General features: G+C 38.2%; 1 protein-coding gene across 1 annotated transcript; it reads left to right on the top strand.

Moving 5' to 3' along the window:
• Positions 1-5,935: 5,935 nt before the first annotated feature.
• Positions 5,936-11,482, top strand: LOC141435556 (uncharacterized; the record flags this gene model as incomplete). The annotated part of the gene is given in 8 exon segments (XM_074098270.1): positions 5,936-7,798; positions 7,928-8,209; positions 8,360-8,663; positions 8,830-9,117; positions 9,284-9,455; positions 10,078-10,280; positions 10,717-10,904; positions 11,152-11,482. Coding segments are annotated over 8 exon segments (3,570 nt in total). The 3' UTR covers positions 11,423-11,482.
• Between the last annotated feature and the right edge of the window lie 959 nt (positions 11,483-12,441).

Below are 12,441 nucleotides of genomic sequence, written 5' to 3'. Positions count from 1 at the left end.
CATACAGTTAGTGTTTAATTAAAACTGTTCCACGAAGATAGTCCGAAACTACTTCACAACACCTGTGGCATGGGCATGGCACGCGTCCAACCTACCTATCTATAAACCGTGACATAACTCATAACTTATCTCGACACCTGTGGACTTAAAGGTCAGGAATGAATACACTTTAATGAAATAAAACTGCAGATAATATAAGTCAAAGGTTAAGAATATCGTTATGAAAGTAAACTGTCGCGAACTTTAGATTTCGAGCCAAACAACAATAAAGTTTTAATCTAATGTCACAATGTCACACTTATTTTTGGAACGGATTATGCTCAGATTATATCAGTTTTAGTTATAGTGCCTTTTACAACCTTTTTTGATGAATGTTCTTATTCCTACTTATTAACAAATTTCAAGTCAATCCGAGCACATCAATCAATCCAAGCCGTACGTGATTTCATCACAGACTATACCTATACTTCCTAACCTCCTAACGCTGGACACCTTTCAGAATGAGAGCCGTGGAGAGGCTTGGGCCGTAGTTCTCACGCGGGCCCAGTGCGGATTGGGAACTTCACACACACCATTGAATTGCTTCACAACTGTAAAGCTTGTCGTGAATTTCGAATATAATTTCGTGCATGAATTCCGAAAAATTCAGAGAATCAAGCTCGGGTAATACCCACGCTCCTCTGCTTGAGCTACCATACGAGTAGGTCAATTAAACCACTAGGCCACGGTTTTTCATAAAAACATTGCCACTTAGTAAAAACTTGTAAAAGTACTTTTATTTGTTTCTTCTTCTTATTCCCATGTCTTACTCGAACAGTTGAACACAAGACACGCCTTGAATACCTAGTTAAATTAGCAAATAAGCCCATGGACAGCACAGAAGCTATAGAATGTAGGTTCACGTTTGTTCTGTGAATCAGCGATACCATGAGCGGTTCGAAACAATTGACTCACGGAAAACCGCAAGCAGAATGACCGAGTTTACACTATCTATTACTATTAAACTGGCGAACACAACGCGTTCTTAAAAAGTTAATCCTTTTTAAGGGTACTTCCATAAAAGTTGGGTAACTTTGTGTTCCAGTGATTTTTATATTTATATATATTATGTACCCAATATTATAAATGACTGACACATGAAATAGCTTATTTTTAATCATGTCACTCACTTTCGCCGGAATCATATTTTCTTTTAATAAAAAAAAACTTCTTTTGTATCCCTAATATCAGTCCCTAGCCTTGTCACATTTCCAAAATGCTACTTTTTTTCGTCCGGTTTTATAATAATATGATGTTATTTGAATTTTAGCTAACTTGAACACACTAAAAATTACATTCCTTACTTCACCAAAACAATTCAATGAACAAAAATAATAATTTTTTATACCTTTTTGTACAAAAAATCAGGCCCTAGCCACTTAGAAAATTTAAAAATACGCGGCATCCGTGCTGAATGACTCTTTTGAAACTCATTGATTCAAAAGTATTCACATGAAGTTAGCCATATACGCGGGCTGATCCGCGTCAGCCATTTTGAAGTCAGTGCGGTCGGCGTCCATGCTGAGGAAACACGTGCTGTACCAGTCAGTCTCTCAGGCCCTAGGTGAGTTATTTTGCAGAAAGTTAATTAGTTATTGTTTCCTTTTATTTCTGTGTAAATGTGATCTATTTGTTTTGATATTATAGTTTCTTACAAATTTCGGTATGTCTTGTCAAAAGTAAATTACGAGTGATTTTGTTCAAATTCGTCAGTCCCTAGGCCATCAGGCCCTAGTCGTAAATGTGGCTAGGGACTGACGCTAAGGCTAGGGGCTGACGTTCGTACTCTTTCAGGCAAGTTTATCAATTTAAGAAACTTTTATTTGTTTTAGAATATGCCGCCTCGAAAGAAAATACCGCTTTCTAAAGAAGAAAAGCAAAAAAAAAGTCAGAACAGGCAAAAAAACGTTTAGAAAAATTAAAAATGATCCAATTTTATTAGCAAAGTACAAAGAAAAAGAAAGATTGAAATACCTCAAAAAAAAGGAAAAAGGACAGCGAAAATGCGTGAAAGATATGACTCCACGTGAGCATAGAAAAATGAAAAAAAACTGGAGCACTTACTCGGCAGCTTACAGACAAAATAAAAAAATTGGTAAACATGCTGATAAATACATGGACGAAAATACGCCACCATCATCTGACGGAGAAAATAATCCTCAGGTCCAAGAAGAAATAAGTCCTGAGCGACAATCTGTTGGTATTGCTGATCGAAGACAAGCTGAAGCTAAAAGGAGAAGTATTTTACAACGAAAGATAAGAAATAAACAACTACAGAAGAAGAATCATGTTATTACTGAACTAAAGAAAAAACTCGCTAACCAAAGACAGAAGTACAAAAGACTAAAACGCACTATAAAGAAATCAAAAAAGGCTCTTACACCCAGAAGCAAAATTGAAGAAATGGCGAATGATCCTAATAAGAAGGCAGAATTAGTAAAAAAAGCACTGTTTGGTGAAATTATACAGACGCAAATCTTAGAAAAAAGTGCGGAAACAAGGACACATAAAGAGAAAAATCATTTGAAAACGACTTTGTCTGGTCCTGTAGCAAAAAAATATAAAATATGGAGATTAGGAGGCAAAGCTGTGACATACAAAAAGATGGGATTTAATCGTAAAAAGTCAACAAAAAAGACAATAAAAAGGGAGTGATAGCGATTATTCACAAGTTCTATGAAGATGATAGCAATAGCCGGTGTGCGGCAGGGAAGAAAGAGTGTATAACTCGCAACAACATAAAGAAACAAAAACGATATATGCTGGATTCCTTGAAAAATCTTCACCAAAAATTCCTGTCTACTAATTCAATGACAATTGGGTATTCTTTATTCTGCCGATTACGTCCATTTTGGGTCGTCAAGCCTAAACTTACCGATCGTGACACTTGTGCTTGTGTCACCCATGAAAACTTTAATCTGAAACTTGTTGCATTGAAGAACGCAAACATTTTAAATTTTGCAACCCATCAAACTGCTCTTCAGACTCTCTGCTGTGATCGCTACTCTGAAAAATGCTTATCGAGAACTTGCGATGGTTGTTCAATGAAAAGTTTACCTTATAACGAATTCGACAACAGTGATGAAATTGTAGTCCAGCAATGGAGAAATAGTAAAGAATTGATCATGGATTTGAAAACTAAAAAGGAGCGATATATAACAAAGTATAAAAAGGAGATACAAAAAATGAAACCTTACGATTTGATTGGACAGCTAGAACAGAGTGATTTATTAAAATTATTTCAACATGAAGTGAACATTGTGCACCAATACAACACAATTAAATCTCTCAAAGAGTCACTTACAGAAAAAGACGCCATCATCCACATGGATTTCTCAGAAAATTACGCCACTAAATGCAACCAGGAGATTCAATCGTACCATTTTGGCGGGTCTCGTACGCAAATTTCGCTACATACTGTGGTAGTCTACACGAAAGACAAGACAACTTCGCACTGTACTGTGTCGTTAAATTTATCTCACGGTGCTGGAGCTATTTGGGCACATTTAGGTCCAGTGCTCATAACGTTACCATCGACTGTAGAAAATCTGCATTTCTTGAGCGACGGACCCGTAACCCAATATAGAAACAAAACAATGTTTTATATCTAGGGTGTAGGATTCAAGATTTCTATCCACTCGCTCTGAAGTATTCTTGGAATTTTCACGAGGCAGGACACGGCAAGGGAGCTCCAGATGGAGTTGGAGCGACATGTAAACGGAGTGCAGACCAAGTAATAGCTCAAAAGGGTGACATAATAAACTTACTTGACTTTGTTGGTGTACTTCGTGAAAAATGTCCGGGAAATAAAAATTTCTGTTATTGAAGATGCTGACATAGAAAGAGTTAGTAAAATGATCAAGGAGAATGAAAATAAACAGAAACCTTTTAAAGGAACACTTTTGGTTCACCAAGTCAGAGGAAATATTTTTATTCCAAATAAACTTGATATGAAAGCACTAAGTTGTTTCTGTGATGATGATGGCTGTGACCACTTTAAATTAGGAACTTTAAACTACCAGAAGGACACAAATCGCCTTCAAGTATCTGCAGTTTTCACAGATTCTGAGGATGATATGCCATTAGCAAGCGTAAGTCGAGAGTGGCACGAAATAGCTAAAACAACCTATGACAGTGGAGATTATGTTTTAGTCAAGTTCGTTGTGAGAAAAAAGGAATATCGATACGCTGCGATTTGCTCTAAATATGATGATGAAGATGGAGAGCTGACGGTTGCATTTCTTCAAGTGTGCAACCAAAATGGTACAGAATTCAAACTCAATGACCGTGATATCGCTGACGTGGCTTACGAAGATGTGATAGAAAAACTGCCAGTCCACAAGTTAGTAATTAGGAAAAATACAACATTCTACAAATTTAACAAGTCAATTGATGTATATGAGAAGTAAGACGAGTAGCTACGTAATTTAGGTTTTAGGTATTGTTACCTAATTATAAAAATAATGAGACTGCAAATTTGTGTTCTTAAAGTACAATTATTTAGAAGATGAAAATTATTTTTGCTAATTGTTAAACGTTTATTTTATAAGATATAACGAACAAGATATGTTGGTTACGTGATCTCAAATAATTTAAGTATTACTAGTACTAAGTAGTGTTGTTGTTGGTAAGAAATACATTCCTACAGACTGCTTTGTCTATAAAGTGGATAGGATTTTGAAATAAATATGTTAATTAATAAGAAAAAGAGTAAGAATTACTAAATATATGATTATTGGAAGTTAAACATGTGTTTTATTCTATTAACAACGTTTTGCGTCAGTCCCTATCATATCCCGTCAGTCCCTAGAACACAGATTTCAGAAAAACACAAATTTCTCTTTAAATATCAGTAAAGTGACCGGCCACTTTGAATATAAAAAGTAAATTTCTATAAGTATTATATATAATAAAAAGTTTTCTAATTAGTATCTAAAAACACCCATTTCAAACTTGTACGAAAATTACCCCATTTTTAATGGAAGTAATCCTTAAATTGAATGTGCTAGAATTTTCAAATTCCAATTACCTAGTCCGCCAATTAGATTATCAGAAAGTATTAGACACCGTAGACACGTATTTTTCTTTTTTCAATTAAAACAACGGACGGACTATAGAATATTTTTTTTATTCATGCAACTACCCAATTTACTAACCGAATGGCTAAAGAACTTTTACCTCGTAATTCAAAAATATTGTAGGAAAAAATAATTAAGAACCTATGCACCTAGACCTACCTACCTTATACTAACCTAATCAAAATAGCAGCAAATTTATTCTCGCTTTTTGCGTGAATTTAAATTGTTAAGACAATCACTGTTGGTTAATTAAATAAATAAAACTTAGGTCATAAACTAAATTACACCGACAGGCTGGTAAAAAGAATCCTTGACAAAAAAGCATCTAAAATAAAAAGTGAGCGCTATCGACCTTTGACCGCCTGGCAACTTTTTTTCGAACGTAAATTATAGGGGTGACTAAATCACAGTCGTCCTTAGTAAGTACCCTTGCACTATGCTGATAAAATTTCAAAGGCACTGCACAATAGATTCTGCAACGGTTTTAAACATCTGCCAGCGTCGCCGCATTCGTGATATGCCATTATTGTTATTACGTACCAAGGCGCATGTTGGAACGTAAACATGTCGACGAAAAATCGTAAGGTTAATTCGGAATACCTAATAAGTTTCTTTACAACAAACTCCCATGACAAACAAAAACAAATGGATAATTCATCCTCAATCCTCATAGTCGAGCCTTCACGCATGGCCGATCGTCTCCAAATCATAGGCTTCATAATATACCAAGAAATTACGTCATTTGGGCCCCATTACGCGTCACCTCAGTCAGACACGGTATTCCCACGGGTCATTTACACTTCTTTGTTTTGTTGCAGGATGTCCAACTTCCAACGAACGCGGAGTAAAGTTTGGTGGGGTGATTCACCGCCGAGCATTGGAAGTCCCGTGCCTCAAAACAGGGTACAGGATGAATGGGAGCCGCAGCTGCCCCACTGGATAGCCAACCAACCAGAGCATGCGATTGTCGTTGTGGAGAACATTGCTGAGCCCAATATTGTGCAAAACCAGTGGCCGCTCCGCCACGGCAGCCCTGGAAGCCACAAGAGTCAAGACTCAGGTTTCTCAGACTCTGACAGCTCTCCGCCACCGTCTCAGTACTACCCCGATGATTCCAAAAACAAGTCATCCGGCAGCAGCGATTCTAATAACAATGTAAATGTCACGGTTAAACAGGCTACCAATTTCCAAAACACGACAAGCCAAGATGTGGTTGATGCAAAAATATCAGATAAAATCAGCAGCGGGATGCCTACGCCGGTCCCCAAGCCCAGGAACCGGAGCAGCAGCGTCATACAAACTCCATACGACTTACAGAAGTATTATGAAATACATCGCGATGAAGAACATATGGACCTGTTGAAAGATAACGAGAATGAAGATAAATATCCCAGTCCAAAGAATGTAAACAATAATAGTTCACAGAAAGATAAAACGACTAAAAATATGTCACCTAAGGTATCCAAATCCAGCGGTCTTAAACAACAGATGAGTCTAGATCGAAGCAATAAAGAAAATTCTCCAAATAAGAGTGCAATACAAACAAATACCAAAGAAGTACCAGTAAAAAATATAACTATAATTAGCCCATCTAAGAAATATCCAGTTAAAAAATCATTCATATCCAGTACAGAGAGCGATAGTACAAAAGTTATAAAAGTAGCGAAAGTTAAGGATTTAGAAACAAGTAAAAATAAATCAGACGAAAGCTTAGAGTACATCAAACTAGCTGACAACAACGAGATTGCTGTCAACAACCAGCCTAGAAACAGAACCCCTATTTCTAATGTTTCGTACATACCTACAGAAAGATCTACAGGTTCAAAACCAGAATACAAACGTAGCATGTCCAATGAGGATAACATACCAATCACAACCACACCACATTTCCAAAGAAATAGGTTAAACAAATCTTTAAACTTTGAGGCTCAAAGACTCGATCAACAAATATTAGATATCCAGGACGGCTATCATTCTTTACAATACATCGACGAAGAAGACCTTTCAAAAGATGAAAATCAAGAAAACGAGCAAATACATAAACCGGCCAAAGCATTGCTTGGGAAAAATATTATGGACAGTCTACATTTAAAACCGACGAAAAAAGCTGGTCCAAAAGCCAAACAGCGAATGGCATCAAAAGCAGAACGAAACAAAGATATCTTCAGAATATTTCCGGGGAAGAGAGAAAAACCAGGCGTAGTTGAAACTCATGCTGGCGGGGTATTAAACGGAAGTAGAGTACCATCCCTTGGTCTACCGAGGTCAACTGATCAAAACTCATGGGTCATAGTCGGCTATCCCGAGAAAGAAATGCTACTACCAAATTATAACGAAAGGTTAGTAGATTCGGCTAGTGACGCTGATTTAAAAGCAAAAAATAATCTTCCAGAAGAAGAACATCTTAAAATAAGACGAGTCACTCCTCCTCCACAGTTCCAAGACAAGCTAAAATCACCTTACGATGCAGATTCCAAAACGGATAACAACCTAACACACGATTCAAAACGTGAGAAATTAAAAGATGAGGAGCCAAACTTCACTGACATACGCATGAATCCAGCTTGCACGTCAACGCCCAAGATGGTAGCTCCTAGAGAATACATGAACGGTGTCCAGGGCACAAAGAATGCTGCGAAGAATTCTCTTAGGATAAATCTTACGGAAAATTTTAATAGCGGGTAAGTTTCCTAGTTACTATTTCTAAGAACGTTTTGTGCACGGCGTGATTTTTCCGCCAGTATAATAATAATAAAATAAAAATTATCTAACCCAGACTACACTACTAATCTAATTTTCCTTCATTACAGTTTAATATTAAACAATCAGAATGAAATATTGTATAGAGAAAGAAGTATAGACCAGACCGCTTTGGAGCGCTTGTGTGAGAGGAAACCGGAGCCTGTTCAGTATTGGTTATGCGACTTGATCGGTTCATGCGAAAACGAGTGCATGACAACTCTTCAGAGCAAGCCTTTGGGCGCTGAGATGAAGGCTATGGTGTCTGCGAGCTCTGCGACCATCACGGGAAATATAAAGAAAGTCCAAACACACGGGCAGATCATCGTCCATCAATATAGCGATGTCATCCGGTAAGATATTGGTTGACTGACTTGGATATTATACTAGTAACGTTAATATTTTCTTACTTCTCCAAATTACAATTTCTTAAGTTTTAGCTATGTGTCGAAACCTAACTATATCACTTTTCCTTACCATTTGTGTATTTAAATTTATTTTAGACAAATAGAAGCCAACCTACCAAACGAAGAACAGATCTGTCTCCTGGTAGCAAATATAAACGAGTTCGTACTAGCTCATAGTATCACTCTAAACACAAAACCACCTGGCGAAACGCCAGAACGGTGGGACAAGATCAAGAAATCTCTTCAAATTTACCTGCAAAAGTTGATAGACATCGGAGAAGATGTTAAAGTGGAACTTAATGAAAGCACAGTGGAATGCAGCGTGTTACTGAGGCATCTAGAATCCCTGAATGGGATATTTTTGGAGACAACTAAAGCTGTGCTTGTGCAACAAATGAAGGTAAGACTCCACTGAACCAAATCAACTTGGGCTATTTTTTGCAGTGTTGAAGTCAATTAAGTACTGTTTTATTTTTTTGAAAACTGTATATCGACATTTACGTTGAGCTGTAATTATTGAAACTCCGGATTTATCGAACCATTTACTTACTAAACCATATTTTTAGACTCTCGTCTCCATAATCGAAGAGCCACCTTCAGACATGATCCTGAAGAGCACTCTCACATCCATCGGCCACCTCGCAATGCTCAGTGACGTCACAGAAGGGGCTCTCCACGAGAAATGCTCCAAAATAATGAAAAGCATCACTGATCTTCCATTCGTTGAGTGCGGGGTCCCGAGGGCATTGTTAACGGCGATTATAGAGAGCAACAAGAGTTCCATAAAAGCGCTGTCTCTAAGAGCACTGGCCACTGTTTGCATTAATGGAGATGCTGTCAAACAGTTTGAAGAGGTGAGTTTTATTTCTTTAAATTGTACTCGTCTATGTACGTAAACTGTAAGCTTTTGCATGCAAATTTTGACTATAGTTATCTTAGCGACACTTCACAAAAAAAGGGATCCAAAGAGACAGCAAAAGACCCCGTAATCCCTTGAAAACTAACGAACTGTTTCTCTAGGGCGGTGGTATCGAGATTCTGTCAGACATCCTCTCGGACCGCGGCAATCCGGAGCCTCAGATGAGAGAGGCTATCACGGTGCTCACGCAGATCACGGCGCCATGGCTGCGTGGACACTACGACCTCACACAACTGCATCTGTACCTGGACTGCATCGTCGACAATATAACCGGTAAGCGTGCCTTAGGAAGATCTAGCTGGGCGGCCCATCTGGTATAGCTCTCCTTATCTCTAGTAAGCTATAAAGTTTAGAAGCAAGCTATAACAGTCCGTCCGAAAAAATAGGATGGATTTGGGTATCTGTCACGGTATCCCATATCCGCATAAGTATATCATTTCATTTGCTTTTGCTCCTTGTGACCTACTTTCAGCACGATGAAGGATTCAGCTAAAGTCAAGCTAGGTACACACGGGATCGGGAACTCAAGACGCTATTAACGAGACTTTTCTCAATGAAAATTGAAACTTAGTGATAGTGTCGTGACTCCTAGCGCCATCTAGTTGTCACAAAGAACACTGCAACATCCAGCTCCTGCATCGTATCGTACCATCAAAGTTTCTCAACTCGGACGCATTAATACAATTTCCGAAACTTCCAATGTTCTGCTTGGTACTTCGGTCCCCAGGCGTAACATCTGCATGGAGGAGAGATCTCTCTGTCATGTCATGACCGTCCCCCACAATAGTGTGACTAGAAGGGTTCTGTATGTAAAATCGTCTGTTTCCCTCACCACCTTTTGGAATCGTGATATGTGATAAATAGAACGAAATTCCATCCATTCAATCATCTCCAGGTATTCTATCCCGCACCGACTGCTGCCAGCTGCTGCTGCTCTGTACGGCGTGCCTCGTCAACTTGGTGCGAGAACTTGAACTGGAAAAGCCAGAAGAACCTGGCCAGTCGAATATCGTCGCGGTCATCGACAAGCATCGCACCACGGAGCGGCTGCTCGACGCAGTCAAACGCCGAGGGCCGAATATCTCGGTGTTTTTACAAGTAAGTCCTCTTTGCTTATTTAAAATGTATTTTCAGGGAAGACTTGAGTCAACATGGTCCGATTTTTACAACCAATCTCGCCATCGATCATATCTTCATACTTACAGAAAAGACTTCATTGTTTCGATAAAATTGGACTTCAGATCTGAACATACGAGTTATAATTTATTATATAATAAGTGAAATTACACTTACTTACTAGGTAGTAGTAGTTAGTTACTTAGTTATGCATATACGCATACACAATTATTTGCGTGGTCGTCTGGCCTTACAATTTTACTTTTTGTGGTCTAAAAACTAGGCATATTATCAATCAGGTCATCATCCCAACCTATATACGTCCCACTGCTGGGCACAGGCCTCCTCTCAAAATCATATTCATATTATCAGGCATAGGTATTTTTTATAACTCCTAAACTTTGTTATAAACTTTTAGGAACAAACCGCCTCGCTCCTTGCGTCTCTCTCGCGCATCCCGCGCTGCGTGTTGCCTCTGTCGTCGCAGCGGTCAGTGGCGGCGGCGCTAGTGTGCTTCGCTCGCGCCGCGCCCGCGCACGCGCCACGACAAGCCGAGCTACGCGCGCAGGCCCGGCTGCACTGCCACGCTGCCGAGGCCATTTCGAGGTACGCGTCTAATCGCATAGATGTCGTGATTACTAATTTAAACCAAATTTACAAACTTGACAAAATTTTAATAAATTAATGATTTTAACCAAATTATAACTTATATAAAAGAATCTCACAATATTTGTTTGCTTGTATGTTTGGTAATGTAAAGTTTTAGGTTGAATTTCACCCACTTCGATGATTGAATTTTTCCTTACTATACGCCATAACCCCTGCCTCCTAAACAGCGACATTTCTTTTCCAGGTTGACTGTAGTACCAGAAGTAGCGAACCAGATGGTCCAATTGGAGGGCATTCCGCATCTTACCCGGTTGGTTAGGATGCAGCGAACGAGACCCTGCCTGGACCTCAACCCGGACCAAACCCTCATATACTGTCTCAAGGCTCTACGGACGATATACAAGCACCATCCATCCGCCTTCCAGGAGTACCAGCAAGATGTAGAAGACATGATTAGGCCGCATTTGATGGAGTCGCTTATGTTGTTCTCTGCTAAACAGGAGAGTTACGTTTGATGCGATGCCACCTGAGGTGGTTGCTTGATTCATACTCAGTTGTTGAAGAAGTTATTTGGCAGTGAAACATGCTGTGTATTAGCTGAAACTGTTTGGCCTTGTAGGAAGAAACCCTTTGACCAACTTCTCGTGTGAATAAATCAATAAAATAACTATTTCAAGAGAACTTACTAAGTTACTTCCTTATATAGTACTAGTAACGCCATCTATGAACAAGCGCAACATGTCGTAAGAGTAGAACTAGAGTAGAAAAAGTCACTGTTCGTTACATTTTCATAATTTATCTATTTTAATGAGACAACGGCAATGTAAATATATCCTTGTCTAATGTGTCACATGGTCTAGTAGAACCTACCTACCTACTTTTATAAGATATTAGTCTTATTAAGAATGAAATGCATATAAAATGTATAATCATAGTTTAAGCACCTAATTAATACTGCTTTGTAAATATGGCGGCGATATTTAATAGCTATAGGTTGTAGTACTTAATTCGATACAGGTGTAAGATTATATAAATCTTCGTAGAAAATGTTCAGTTTCAGTTAGTAACTTAAAGTTCATTATTTTTGTACATAACAATGAACTTAAGTTTTAATCAGAGGCCATACATATTGAAATTACTTTATACTATACTAGTCCTCGATATTATCTAATAGTTTTTATCTTGGTTATGCTTTTAGTATTAAACTTTTAGGTAGTCAGCTGGTGACCACCGCTACCGCTAACGCCATCTATCGGTTGCTATAATTCATATAACTAAATTAGTCCTGTTTACGTAAATACATTTACAATAATGGCTTTTCTTTGTATTAATTTATTTCATTGACGAACGTTTTGGTACTGACATGTTTATCGGTAATATTACCTTGCTTGTGAACTTATGCCCACTTTAAAATATCTACTACTAGCGAAATCTGTTTGTAGTAAATTAAACTAAAGTGCATTGTATTTCTTAATTTTATATAAATAATTAAAACTCGTAACTGTCATCTTCCCCTTTCCACAATTGTAAAAAA

The sequence above is a fragment of the Choristoneura fumiferana genome, chromosome 15, assembly GCF_025370935.1.
Source record: "Choristoneura fumiferana chromosome 15, NRCan_CFum_1, whole genome shotgun sequence".
NCBI classification, from domain to species: domain Eukaryota; kingdom Metazoa; phylum Arthropoda; class Insecta; order Lepidoptera; family Tortricidae; genus Choristoneura; species Choristoneura fumiferana.
Note: the sequence above shows the minus strand (reverse complement) of the source record. Positions and strands in the feature narration are given on the sequence as shown.